This window comes from Pholis gunnellus (genome assembly GCF_910591455.1).
Source record: "Pholis gunnellus genome assembly, chromosome: 4".
NCBI classification, from domain to species: domain Eukaryota; kingdom Metazoa; phylum Chordata; class Actinopteri; order Perciformes; family Pholidae; genus Pholis; species Pholis gunnellus.
Window position 1 is genome coordinate 10,662,040 of NC_136530.1, and position 14,847 is coordinate 10,676,886.

The 14,847-nt window shown below is 39.4% G+C and overlaps 1 protein-coding gene across 1 annotated transcript; it reads left to right on the top strand.

Annotated features, from left to right (window-relative positions):
* The first annotated feature begins 221 nt into the window (after positions 1 to 221).
* Positions 222 to 13,880, top strand: adgrl4 (adhesion G protein-coupled receptor L4). The gene is made up of 16 exons (XM_079157329.1): positions 222 to 279; positions 719 to 868; positions 3,753 to 3,902; positions 4,598 to 4,747; positions 5,138 to 5,208; positions 6,412 to 6,591; positions 7,050 to 7,233; positions 7,405 to 7,518; positions 8,083 to 8,282; positions 9,887 to 10,066; positions 10,958 to 11,161; positions 11,489 to 11,709; positions 12,263 to 12,329; positions 12,466 to 12,557; positions 12,753 to 12,921; positions 13,499 to 13,880. Exons 1-16 carry the CDS (start codon positions 234 to 236, stop codon positions 13,559 to 13,561), a joined length of 2,241 nt encoding a protein of 746 aa, XP_079013455.1. The 5' UTR covers positions 222 to 233; the 3' UTR covers positions 13,562 to 13,880.
* The last annotated feature ends 967 nt before the right edge of the window (positions 13,881 to 14,847 follow it).

A 14,847-nucleotide genomic window follows, 5' to 3' on the forward strand; every position in this document is an offset into this window, starting at 1 on the left:
CCTTTCGAATCAGGTGTACGGTGGCACAAAACGAGAAAGCGTGTTGGGTGCTGTGTGTTGGAGTGCTTTGTTGAAGGGGCCAGGCTGCATGTTTTTGAAAGCAGATTAAAGATCAAGACAGGAAGGGCCAGGTTTGGGGAAACAGGAAAACTGATGCAAGGAAGTGGACTACGTCACCAGCCTGCCCACCACACAGTCTGTGCTAAAAGTAGAATCGAGAACCCAGCGCAAGTATGGAGTCTTTGCTCAAGTCACCAATGAAACTCGTACTTTTGACAGGTACGTGAACTTAGCGATCCTCTAGCACGGCAGGTGTCTTATAGTGAGACAGTGATGGATGTATCTGTATTCATGGGGTCTTCATGTTAGCTGTGATTGGTTTTGGGCTATGTGATGGGCCAGCAATTTGAGCTTAATATACCATTTGTTGGTTTGTTTTATGATTGGCGTTTTTTTCTTTTAATTTACTAACAACAGATTGTTTTGCTACATAAACTGTATTTGAAACTTGTGCATACTGTGGTTTCATTTATTATTTCAGTGGATACTAGTGGTTATTAGTAGCAGGTAAACCAGAAAGCCACAAGCAATGTCATTTTTACTAGAACCATGCATGCGAAAAGAAGCAGCAGTTGCATCACAAAAGGATTTTGACAATTTCTGTCATGGTATAAGTAAAACGTACACACTCTTGTGTCTGCTGTTTGTGTGTACGCAGCATGGCTCTCCAGTCTGATGGACCCATGCAGCCTCTCTCACATTTGCGATTCTTGTCACCAACTTGCAACATGCAAGGCCCTGAACGGATCAAACGACACCTGCTTCTGCAACCATGGATATACTGGAGATGGAACTACATTTTGCTCTGGTGAATATAAACAGACAAAGCCAACCCGTGTGTGACTGAGTATTTGCTGTGATTCAAAAGTACAACCTTGTGTGGAGCCGTCATGGAAGCCTTGACTATTTTTAGGAAGCCCTTGTTGTTTGTGGCTTCTCAACGTAAGCACACAGGAGCATGAGGCCAACATTTGTATACATTAATTTAACATTTTTAGAACACGGTGGTTGACTGTGCAGTGCAAAATAAGTTGGATGTATGCAGTTAAAAACATCAGCCACTAGTTGTGTTAAAGCTTCTTAAGATGATTGTTTATGACAATTTTTATTTTTTTTAAAATGGGATACACATAAACACGCTTAAAACGCTAACTGTGGTCATTTGATCAACGCAAATCAGGATGTTTTGTGTTGTATTGCTCTTTTGCAACTGTTTGTCTCTTATTATCTCAACAAATTGAGGGTAAGCCCCCCCAAAAAAAGACAGCATGTTGCTTGTCTTAGTCCACAGACATAGAAGGGATTTACTTTTTAACATGCAAAGAAACTTCATTTGTTTTTATAAAATGTTGCTTTTAATTCTTGTGAGTGAGCTGAATTTCCATTTCAATACGTGAAGGCACCATGTGGGCTTTTTTGTCCACCATATCCTCTTTGAGATGCTTTTTATTTGTTATGTGTCTTCCCCACTAGCTAGAAAGCAGACGAAACATTCCACGATAGAGCTCTATTAGTAACACGTTTAATGGCCAGCGTTGGCTCAGTCAGCATTGTTACTCCTGTTTTGTTTCTGGGCTGTTTAGAATTCCTGAAGCCCTTTTGGTTTCCTGACCAAACCTGATCACAATCACAGTACAGCTTACATATTCCAAGGGCCAAAAGTAAATCAAACTGTGAGTAATACAAACACTGCGGCGAGTGATTTGAAAACAAAAAGGCACAATGAGGTTCTAGGTTAATGGAGTCCTTATGCAGTAGCAGTTTTAAAAACAATTCTGTTCATTTGGATGTGTGAGTTCATTTTATGCAAAAACAATCAGGGAATATTGTTAGTAGTTAGATCGTTTGTAACATGTCACAGTTTGTGCCATGAATTAGTTCAGGCTACTTTTTTTTTTCAAAAACAAAGTGACAAAAGCACTCTCCGTTGTGTACAGATCGCACAAAGACATCAAAGTGGATCATAAAATATGTGGATGCAGTGTTTATGCAGCAGTGACTGCTCAAGGGTCCCGTGTGTTATGGAGGTATTTCCCTTTTGAATACAGCCACCTCTCTCATCAGAGCACAGGATTTCCTTTACCGGACAGCTTTTTGTGCAAAAGGTACAGAGGAAAGGCGTCCATCGTAGACAAGTGAAAACATCAGCGGAAAGTCTTCCCAGGTCATTTCCAATAAACTGAGCGAGCAGAGACGGTCCGTGCGCTTGAGAGCAAAGCTGGAACCGCACTTTCTGCAATGCGTGGGCCAATACAGTATCAGCAACAAACTGCTCTGTATCTGGTGCTTTCTAAACCTTGGGCAACAAAGATAAAATATTTCAAGTGATTTGACTTTCTCAAAATCAAACAAAGGCACATAACTGCTCAGCAATCACAAATGTCAACAGTACAAATTGCATGGAAATTAGAGCCAGGCAAGGCTTTAATCAAGGCTAGACTAAGTTAGCGGAGCCTGAGAAAAGACCACAACGGAGCCTCATCAAGTTCAAACACCAGGATCAGGATCAAATCAAAGTGCTTTCAATAGTAATCTAAATGTGGAGGTTGAATGAAGACAATATTTTTGTGAACATGCACTCAAAGCCCCCGCCGAAAACAGATTAAATATGCTGCTATGGTGATTGTCTGGGGTTAGTTTCCCTCTAGAAATAATCCGACCAAATCATAATTTCTTAGTTGATGGCGAAAGTACTCCCTACGGTTTCTGTTTTTGGAAAACAGATGTTCATGTTAAAAAAAAGCCGCCACCATGCTCCCCCCGTCATGCTAATTCTGCTGTTTGTAGAGTTATCCTTTTCCTCAAGCAGAGATCATTTACTGCACAATTTTAAGTTCAACACAAAGCCATAACATCAGTTTTTGCCAGAGCTCTCTGATGGTCCAGCCATTTTGCATAATGCTAATAATAAGGAATTTTTTAATTTTAGTTCTTTTTTTCTTGATTTACGAACACACATCTAATGTGGAAAAATGTCAAAGGCACCTCGGCAGTGCCCAGGGGGTGAACTGGCACCTCTCCAGCTGCCAGTCCACACTCTGTACCTGGTATTACCGGTTATCCTCCAGCTCCCTAGTCAAGTCCCTACGGACTGAGCTGCTGTACTGCTGCCCCCAAGCCACTTTTGATAAACTTGCACTGATGCTTTGTCATTACTCAACTACAATTATCTCCAGATATCTCCATCCGAAACTTACAGAAGAGTCGATTGCAGCGCGTCAGGGCCGTTCCTCTGGAGTACGTTGAAAGGCCTTATGGGAAATGTAGCAGAAGGAGGGCCGAGACATGGCCGACTGAACAAAAGCAAAAAATAAACTAATACGGTACAATTAATTGAAGAGCATTAAACATTGAACTTCATAAATCATTAATATAGTGTCCAAGGATGAAGAAATAGTGTTGCCCGAATAAAGGGTTAGATAAACAAGAGTTTTAAGTTAACTTCCTGAATTATAGATTTTTGTAGCTCTAAATACGTATCATACGTTTCTATTTGAGCCAAGAATGAGAACAGGCTGAAGTAGTCTCAGCCTGTGCAAGCCTGCTGGTCAGTGACGTCGTCTGGGCAAATCACTGCAACATGAAAGCATTTCATTTTTCTTTGCTCATCCAATTTATTTCTTGAGCCTTTATCTTTATTTTCTCCAGCAACTAACCCGGTTTACCATCTATCCTGATTTCTTTCACTACAGATGACAATGAGTGCCAGAATGTGACTAATATCTGCGGGGACAGGGGGAGCTGCACCAACACAGCGGGCAGCTACTACTGTACATGTGTCTCTGGATACACATCAACAGGACTGGCCGAGTTCCAGCCCAACGATGGCACTGAATGCATCGGTAATGTACGATTCACTGGCTCGGTACTTTAAACGCGGAGGAATTAGTTTTGGTCACGTACACACATACTGACAGAGGACCTCATGTATATGTGGGAAGGCAGTCACCACGCAGCTGCGAGGGCTTCAGGATTGTGTGTGAACTGTTTCCTCTTTCACTGTACTGAGGAGGATAAACGTGTTGGAGATGATTTTTTTTCCCCCCTCGGCCTTTCACTTCCTTCCCATCTGCTATTCTGAGCAACCACCCGAGATCTTTTGCTCCATCTGCAGAAGAAGAACAACACCTTTATCACATGTTGTGGGACAAAGTATCCATGCAGATATCCAACTGGGTGACGGACATCATGTAATGCAATGCAGACGCGTGTAGCTTTCAGATTTTAGAAGCTGATTTATGAATATTCAGATGTGTAATGCGGTTTCTCTTCAAAAAGCCATTATACAGCGTATTAAGTGTCATGAAGGGAACTATTTATGCCACGATCTTTATTTGTGTGAAGGTAGAACATTAACTTCACTTCAATTCAAGCATCGCTTTTACACATTTTTGAGGTGGACACATTGTAGAGACATAAATAAATGTGTCTGTATTTATTAGTTGTTTATATTATGCTATGTAATGTTGAGAGAGTGATTTTAATCTTTACGTGTTGATCTTTAATTGGAGCTGAATTCTTTATTTGCCCCTTTCAGATATTGATGAATGCAAGTCAGGACAGGTGTGTGGACCAAACTCACACTGCCACAATACGAATGGATCTTTCTATTGCACCTGTCAGCGTGATTACATCCCAACTTCAGGCACTAAGCACTTTCATCCGGAGAGGGGTGTAAGATGTAAAGGTCGGTATGAGGATGGAAGAGCTCACCTGCACAGACACACACACACACACACACACACACACTCACTCACGCACCGGTACTTTCACCCAAGGACATACATTTTTCTTCATCTCTGTTTTCTCTCTTTCTCTGTCACACATGCACACACAACACAGAGCAGAATTACATTTTTGTTGAAGAATCTATTATGCAATACATCAAGTTGAGGGTGCAATCTTAAATTTACTGATGTTTTAAGCTATCTTGATCACAAAGAGAGCCATCTGATGCTATGTCTGTGTAGGTTTTATGCAATTCAGACGTTGGTGTATCGTGCTTTATCCTGGTGAAATGTTGGGAATAAATTCAGCAATCAAAGAGATGCCTACGGTAACTGTTGTTTTTTTTCAGAGCATCCCCAAAAATACTGCCATGACAACATCGGGTGCATCACACAGACCGTCAACAAAACACTCGAATATGTGAGTACCCCTCTCCAGGAATTCAGCCAAATATGGCAAAATAGATATGATGACACTGCCCTCTGTTGGAGAGAAACACTATGAACATGAAATGAAGCACAATATTTTACAGTTGCAAGGGCTCAATCCCAATGTCCCCCCTTAAAACATAAACCATAAAACAAGGCAGGAAAAAGTTTTGAAATTCCCAAGGGAATTTCCCACAATTCATAGCAATGTGACGTTAAACACGGGGTTACCAGTGGAAGCCGAAGACGTAAAAAAAAGGTAAACAAAGAGGACGGCAGGTGTGTGTTCAGCCTGGCAAATTACATTTACTCAGAAAAATTAATGATTAAATATGGAACATAAAAACACATGAACTCACAGGAATGGAAGCAGAGATTATATTACACAGATTTATTTATCAAACATTTCATTTTGTTATTGAAGCTGTTTTGACAAAAACAAGTAAATAAATTATTTGAAATGACCTCCTATCTAGTGAGGAAAAAGCCTGGAAGACGTTCAAATCAGGGAGTAAAAAGTCCAAAATAAATACAATTGCACATCGTATTTTTTGACATTGTCATAGTAACGTGATATGGTGCAGCAAAGTGCTGACCCACTCGTATTTACACCATTTCAAGGGTTCAGGGTTTAAGGCGTTAGCGAGAGTATATAATGTTTTCTGAGGAGTACGTCTGCGTGTCGTCATTGAACGCTCTTTTCTCCAGGATGGTCCTTCAGGCTACTGGAGAAGGGAAGGCTTTAGAATATCTAGCTCTGGTTTAGTGACAACTAACAAACTGAACAAACTAAATGTTCAGCTCAGTTCATAGATGTTTACAATGGAAAACAAATATTAAAGTGTGAAAATGACATGCCACTTAACAGCAACAAACATACACGTTAAAAGCGCAGCTGAAAAAAAACTGCACCTTTGCTCTATAGGTAGCAAAATCTGTTCTGAGAATGACCAAACAGCTCCTCCCTGTGGGGAATATCCAACTTGCTAAATATGTACAATATATGCACTTGAGTTTGAGTTTGAGTGAGCTATTTACCAGTACCATTTAAATAAGAAGAACGCTGTGATCAGTGGTGGACATTTTAAAAGTCTGTGTCCAACAAAAATGCATCAATACCGGACTGGATGTAACATGTTGCAGGAATGTGATATCGTTAAATACTCGTACTCATTCACTCTCCCATCCATCCCAGATGAGCAACCTCACGGAGCCCCAGAGTCTACTGAAGGAAATTGTCAAGCAGACGTCCGGCGAACTCACCTCGGTGGAAGTGATCGCATATGTCGAGGCCTTGTGTCGATCCGCATCAACACTGGCTGCCGAAGAAAAGGATTACACTGTCAAACCATCCGTCATCAACTCAACTCTTACAGTAATCCTTGTTTACCATTCGTGCTTCTCAATCAACGTTTGGCGCTTTGCTTTGAACTGGTTTAGGGGGAAAGAGGCACTACAATCCACCTCCTTCTTATTGTGCTATGCTGCTCCGAGAAAGACCAGTTAGACACTTCAGTACTTTTGTTTTGAAGGTGCAAGCTAATGTTGTTTTGTGCCAATATTTATAATATCTTTAGAATTATATCTAAAAGATTTATTTATATATTGTTTTCATTAAAAGTTGACTCTTTTTATGGGACGCTGCTAATCTAACCTATCATTGTGGCCAAAAATAATAGAAGCCATATGGAGTAAATATTGAGACAGTCAACAGAGGCAAACCTAGATAAACATAATGTTCTAGCCATGATTACAAACACATCGCAGTACAAGCATATGTTACATGCTAGACTATCACACACATGTCACTCTGATGAATCTGCTTTTCATCAGAAATTTGTGAAAGCCGTAAACAACTTGGTGGAGAAGGATGAACTGGTGGCTTGGAGCCGAATGAAAGAAGAGCGTCGGGAACATACCATCACCAAGCTGCTACATACTGTTGAAGAAAGTGCTCTGACTCTGGCTAACAACTACAAAACTCCTGCTGAGCTCGAAATCAAAGCCACAGAAATGGGTGAGATAATTATTAACACAGAGCGCTCTCATAGACACTCCAATTATATTAAATTGTCCTGCCATTTATTACCACCTGGGTGCAGAAAAGTGAGGTTTTGGATAATTGTCATTTTCATACTTTCATTTCTTTAATATCTCTTGTCTTTTTTTTCTTTCTCCTGAACCACAGAACTGAAACTCTTTACCTTTGATGCTCGTCACATAAAAGCCAAACTGTCCGCGTCATTGGGAGGTGATCATATAAATTTAACTCCCAAACTGAGACCAGAGGACGACAGGAATGGTAAAGTAGCTTAGTTTATAGGCTGGTCAAATATATGACTATATATATATGCATGCTTGGGTATACAGGGAGTACTGTTTTGCTATGTGTTGCTTTATGCCACATATGTTGTACACAAAAGCAAAATGAAGTCATCATATTCTCTTGTTTGTTTGTAGCTTGCCTTCAGGTGCATATGTTAGAATTCGCTCCAATAAAATCTGAGCAATATGCACGTCTACCGTCCTTATGGCAACAGTAACACATGCAGCATGCAAGAAGCAACACTTCTTTATCAACTCCTGTTAATATTTAAACAGGAGCATTAATTCTCGTCTCGGTAGCCTGTTAAATGATTTTATAGGACATTCCAGTTACTGTCAGTAAATTGGTTGAACACACGCATTGAACTCTACACACTTGGTCAAATCATAAAACTGATTACATATGATGTTTCCAAATAGCTCTCTGCTCTGCGTCATCTAAGACAACGTTTGAATTGACCGGCAAAGTTTGATTAAAAATACAGTAAGTCTGACTCTCTCCTGTCTGTGTGTTGGAAAAAAAAAAAATGTTGTCCATCAGGAAGTGTGTCAGTGGTGTTTGTGCGATATGACAGCATCGGTGACATCCTGAAGCCGAGCAGCGACCCGGGTGTCACCGACTACTCTCGCCATGCTGAGACCGGGGAAATCACTGTCAACTCCCAAGTCATCGCAGCCGCCGTCAAACCTGCTGACGTTTACCAACTTGACCATGTCACCTTCACTCTGAGACACAACGAGGTAAAGACTCTACGGAGTGCTGAGGCTGGCGACATTGTGTTCCACCCCGGCACTCTTAATGTGTGTACCTTCAGAATATGTGCCGCTTCAGAGTGTTTCTGTTTTAAAGACTTTTGGACCCAGTTATACAGTTAGCTGCATGATGGATCTATTATTGACTTGATTTATAAAAGCAGCATTTTAAAGTAGTATTATTCTTATTAAAAATATGTCTTCTTTATTGTTTGACAAATCTGAACGCAATCTACATGCAGGTTTTCTTCACTTTCCTGCTACCTTAAACCCTCGGCTACCTTTCATGTCATATACGTTACATTTATCAACATTATAGTAGCTCCCAATTGGATCTTGTTCATCTTGTTCATCAACATCCCATCATATATATCCTTGTCAAGCTGGAGAACATCCTTGCGTTCTCTTTTGCTGTGAAGAACAGCTACCTTATTCCCACACTGACTCTCGCAGTAACTTGATAACTGCCAGAGTTTCCATTAAAGTCAAATTCAAACAAACTCACAAGGGAGGAATAGTTGGTGCTTTGTGTCAGGTTTTTATGAAATTCGAATATATTTCTTCCAATGACCTCTCGGTTAAGGCGAAATTGAAGAGGAAAGGTGAATAGATGATGGAGGAAAGCGGAGTAATGAGGGAAATAACCCTAAAAATTAATGTACTGGTATTTTTGCTTTTAAGATAATTAAAATGTATGAGAAAGTGAAATCATTATTTTTGTTGGACCCTTGAGGCTAAAGCCTAACAAAGGAGGTGATGATTTATGTTGAGCAATGAAAATCTTCTGTAAATTGCCTTTAAAGAGCAACAATCAATAATTCGGGCTCCATTTTCCTGCGGATTCTTTCTCCTTGAGGTATTTTTTCTTTCTTGCTTCCACCTGTTCTTGTGACTCTTGTTAAACAATATATATGAACGCTACACCAACTGGTCTGAATACAAATCGAATCTAAACATAGTAAAGATTGAGAGAATAGAATTCAACCGGAAAATATCTAAAACTAAACTACGTTTGCATTTTTTGTTATTTATTCATGATAGTGTTTTTTGTTTTTGACTACAGCAAATGTGGTTATTGTGTGGATCATTGTAATTCAACTCAAATTGAACAATTTATGGAAATATGTTGACCTCTGCTTTCAAAATATTCATGTTGAATTTTTTATGAAAATCTGGACTAGTGTACATCCCGATGTTATTGCTTTCAAAATCACAGTGAGCTGCAGCACACATGACTGCACGTAACTAGCTGCCCCTGTGTCGCTTTGAGCCAAAGTCATGCATGATAAATATATTACATTATAATATTCTAATGATATGTCAAACAATTTTCAAGACCATTAAAATAGTACAAAAAGACGATACAAACAAAGCAATAATAAAAAAAATCATAAAATTGAGACTAAAGTATTCTTTTTAAATATCATGTCTGATGCATTCAAACTTTGGATGTAAAGTAATTCATTTTAAGGATCAGACCTGCACAGTCTGTTTTTAATCCCCCGTTATGGTATCAAAGAGCAGAACAAAAAGGAATAGAAACGGCACCATGAACAGTTATCAGCGTCTTTGTTCCTCTCTGTCCCCTAAAGCCCGTTGACACTAAAGCCGATGTGACGACGTGTGCTTTCTGGGAGTACGAGCTCGACAGCCTGCGGGGCCGCTGGGCCACTCATGGCTGCAAGACCGTCCACGTCAACAGCAATGCAACCACCTGCTCCTGCAATCACCTCACACACTTCGCCATCCTCATGTCCTCTGGGCGAGCCAAAGTGAGTAATCATACGTTACAAATACAACTGTGTTTTCTATTTATTTATTTATTTTTTTACATTTCTGCACTGCTGCTTTACATTATTTATCAAAATGATTTGAGGAAAAAGGTTGATCGTGCAGAGGATAAGAATGTTCTCGGTCCGTAATCTTACAGTTCATCTGGAAAATTCAAAAATCTTTGTTGTTTTATCAAACACTCTTTAAATCTCTGTGTGTGCTTATTCTCCACCAAGACAGGTTTTTGAACACCAGTATTTTGTGTTGAAGGTGCTGACTGTCAACTAAATTGTACCGGCTTTTAATAAAAATCAAACAACTTATTTCTATATTTTATTTTAAACCAAGGCTTCAAAGTATTAATTTCCACTCAGGATAACATTCTTGATAAGTTGCAAGACATCGTTTCGTGCAACACAAAAAGTTCAAATCAAAACCAGTGAAACTCTGTCGGGCTTAGCTGCTCCTAAAGGCAATGTGACTCACTGTACATATCTAATAAAAGCAAAAAAAGAAATGTCAGAGATATCCACCCACACCCTATAAAGATACACTCCCTGTTGTTTTATAGCACTCAACAGTGCCCTCACATTCCGACATGTTCTGTAGGGATGTAGGAGCACTGCTTTAACAAAACTCTTTCATCAAAAAAAACATTTTTAATTAAGTTAATTAAAATGAACTTTTGTATTACTCTTTCTCTGTAACATATCATCTGATACAGCAGCACCAGAACAAAGTATGTCTGCAACCCAACATATTGGTGTAACCCCAGCCTATACACCACCCGTGTTATATCCAATTCCTCCAACCAGAAAACGCACGAAATTACAACTTCAGCATACCATGAAACCGTGAATGAAACACCTCCCTTTCCATTTGCTTCTCAGCTGGAGGCCCACTACACCAACCTGACCCGGATCACCCAGCTGGGGATGATCATCTCCCTCATCTGTCTGTCCATGTGCATCTTCACCTTCTGGTTCTTCAGTGAGATCCAGAGCACCAGAACCACCATCCACAAGAACCTGTGCTGCAGCCTCTTCATGGCCGAGTTCATCTTCCTGGTGGGGATCAACATGAACACACACAAGGTGAGCTTCCGGATGAACCCGGTGAAACGGAGGAAATCTCCTGTTTGTGTTGGAGTGTGTGTCATTTTATTGATTAAAACCCTTCTCATTTGCACTTTTACCACTTTCACTTGCTTTTTGTTGGCTAACAGAACAACAACAGAATGGTTTCTGTTCATCTCTTTGACATGAAAATGCTTAAATATTAGCAATACATCTCAGGAATTAGGCTAAACAAACACATATGACAATTCTTACGTGAAGGGATGAAATAACTGCTTTTACACATCCTAAAAAAATTGTTAAATCTCTGTCTCTATCGCTCCTCTATCGCCTGTCTCGTGGCAGCTTTTCTGCTCTGTTATTGCAGGGCTGCTGCACTATTTCTTCCTCGCGGCCTTTGCCTGGATGTGCATCGAGGGCATCCATCTGTACTTAATTGTGGTTGGCGTCATCTACAACAAAGGCTTCCTGCACCGCAACTTTTACATCTTCGGCTACGGGAGCCCTGCGGTGGTGGTGGCCATCTCGGCGACGCTCGGCTCCAAGTACTATGGCACTGATAAAGTGTAAGTGCAAAGAGAGGTGGAAAGACAAAAGTTTCTCATACAAACACCTATTTGTCAATTTAAATTCAGCATTTTTCATAGAAGAAAGATAAACAAATGACATTAATTATAAATACATGGGGACAGAGATTACATTTGGCCCGCGGGGACATAAAGGAAGTAGAAGATGCTTGGACTGCCTAGTAAGGTGATGATTAGTGTAAAAGAAACTCTGAGAGGTTTTGGGTACCATGGAGAGTTTGAATAGAAGTCTATAAATAGAAGTAAATCTTTTGTTTATTAATGTAAAATATAATTAAAATTATGCAAAAGAAGTGCTGATTGTTCATTCCCGTGAGCAGAGGTAGCTTTATCTAACCAATTGTTGTTGTGCTTGTAAGATAAGTAGGCTATGTATGAGCCCGTACAGTATTGTCATAATTAAGATGAGGCTAGATTAGACCGAATAGAAATGACGGAGGGCAATGATGCTGCAGGAGGGATTATTGCATCTAAAACACACATTCAGTCAATAAAAGTGTTTGTTAAAACAACACAATGATTTGTGTTACAGGTGTTGGCTGAGCACAGAACACCACTTCATATGGAGTTTCATTGGGCCGGCATGTCTGATCATTCTGGTAAGATCTAATAATGACTGTTTAAGTATTAATTGGAATCAACAAATGGGGATTGTCTCAAAGATTGATATCCATTTGATCCTGCTCGTTTGTCAAGCTTCGCTGTCATGTTTGTTTTGGTCGGTCTCCCCTGAAGGTTAATCTCTTGGCTTTTGGGGTAATCATCTACAAAGTGTACCGGCATACTGCTGTGAAAAGGCCGGAAATCAGCCACTATGAAAACATCAGGTGGGATTATCTGTACTCTTGTTGAGGTCAAAAGAATATTGAAAATCAAGCTGTAATTTCCTCATTGGATTAGAATGGTTTCATGTGGTGTCCTTTGTAGTGTCTTATTACAATTAGTTGTTTGTTGACTTAAAATGAAGCAGTATTTTTTTCTTTTTGCAATCTCTCTGTTAAAGTCAGTTTCGTCACCCTCAGGTCCTGTGCCCGTGGTGCCTTGGCTCTGCTGTTTGTGCTGGGAGCCACCTGGACTTTAGGAGTTGTGCACATCCTCAATGAGACCACCCTCACTGCTTATCTGTTCACCATCGCCAACGCCTTCCAGGGCATGTTCATCTTCATCTTCCTCTGTGTCCTGTCCAGAAAGGTAACCCTTTGGTCTCTTGGATTTAGTTTTCTAAGATGTATCTTATCTATTCAACATTCATTGTGTGGCGATAGTTGCACCGTGAGCTGTTCAGATCAAGACAATGGAAGTTAAATGAGTCGCTAGTGAGCATCACGATGGTATGTTGATAGAAAGGAAATATACAATCTTTTTTGCCATTTAGAAAATGTAATTAGAATATGTTATATTAGGTGAAGGAAGAAGCATGAAGATTGTTAAAGTAGCATAAAGTACCACAAAGAAAAAAAATACTCCATTACAAGTAAAAGCCCGCCTTCAAACCCGTACCTACAGTAAGTCAAAGTACATAACTATTAGTAAATTACTAACTAAATTAATATAATTAAATAGTAAAATGGCCCCATTCAAAGTGTTATATTTATCATTTCTGTATTGTTACATTTTGAGCAGAAGAACAGTAAAACGTTCCCCTCTGAAATGAAGTGAGGTAAAGGAATAAGGATTGATAAAATGTCAATACTCAAGTAACTCATAATGGTATTTAAATACAATATGTTTTTATCTAATTCTGGCCTTCTTGAATGTGTCCTTCCAGATCCAGGAGGAGTACTACAGACTTTTCAAAAACGTGCCATGTTGTTTTGAATGCCTGAGATGAAGAAACGCGAGCTGAGCCCGATCACTTGCACTTGTAAAATAATAGTCGACACTACAGCTTTGCAATATCCTGTGACATGCTTTCAGTTTAACAAAAACCAACAATATGGGAGGAAATTAGAACAGATGTCTAACAAATGAGAACACGCAGCACTTATCATTTCTAAACGTCTTGTTTCCCCTTTTTAAAGACGGCTCTATGCATCAGTAATTCAAAAAGCCTCTGCAGTTAACGGTATTACACTTCAAATAACATACAGTTTGTTGTCTCTCTTCTTTTCTGGTGTTTGAAATTGTTTTGTAACTTATTAAAAAATAAATGTGGCAAACTAACACATCTCTGCTGCTCACTTTTTTGTGCAAAATCAATCGTCTTGTTTAATGCATTCTTCACCTCCCTTTTATGAAGATCACAGTGTGCAGGATAGTTGAGTTGAATTGTCGGGATCGTTTCACATGATGGCCTTGAGGAAGGTCAATGGCTCCACCTACTGGACATAACGAGGAACCACATATGACACACAAAGAGCTGGCTACACTTTATTATATCCACCTGCATTATATGCGCTAGCTCCGCTTTGTGTATTTGTTCATGTTTGTAGCATGTTGGTCCATATGAGCTGTGTTGTAGCCCTTTAAGGCCTTGTGATACTGGCCTGAACAGAAAGAAATAGTGTGGTTGTACCTTTATTTTCCTGCTGTGTTTTTGCCTTATTGCAGCGATCACCAAGCCGTCTTCTGGGCTGCAGGGTATTTACTTTAACTTAAGAAGCCATGTGTTGAACAACAAACTAAATAATTAACCTTACCATCTACAGTACATTTGCTTATTGTAACATTTTATTCATAAATTGTCTGAATACTAAATAATTAAACCAAACTACAGCATTACAACCAATGATTTTCTTTTCATGGGAACTTAAACCATCCCAGTCTAGTCTACAAAGCCCATCCTCTAACTGGTCATAGTCAAATTAAAACATACATAGGTGAATCAATCAATGAATAAAGAGGAGAACCAAATATCCTAAATAAATGTCAGACTTTTTGCTCGTCTAGTTTGTCTTGTACAGTAACGTCTCACATGCCTGTACACAGACTCATGAGTCCATTTGCAAAAATGTTATGTATCCTTACAAATACTGTAGGCCTTTTTTGTATTCCTTTAAAATTTGTTTTAATTTTTTTACACAGACAAAAGAAACATTTTCTCCATTTTGTTCATTTGAGTATAAAGTTTAGTGTAGTAGTAGCAGCTTTGAATGTCTTGTTTTAACAAAAACAATA

Excerpts from the sequence above, each read along its gene's own strand:
- adgrl4 (XM_079157329.1), top strand. The coding sequence starts at position 234 with ATGGAGTCTTTGCTCAAGTCACCAATGAAACTCGTACTTTTGACAG. Across the intron at positions 6,592-7,049 it reads TCATCAACTCAACTCTTACA|AAATTTGTGAAAGCCGTAAA; the intron begins GTAATCCTTGTT and ends GCTTTTCATCAG. Across the intron at positions 12,330-12,465 it reads CGGCATGTCTGATCATTCTG|GTTAATCTCTTGGCTTTTGG; the intron begins GTAAGATCTAAT and ends TCTCCCCTGAAG.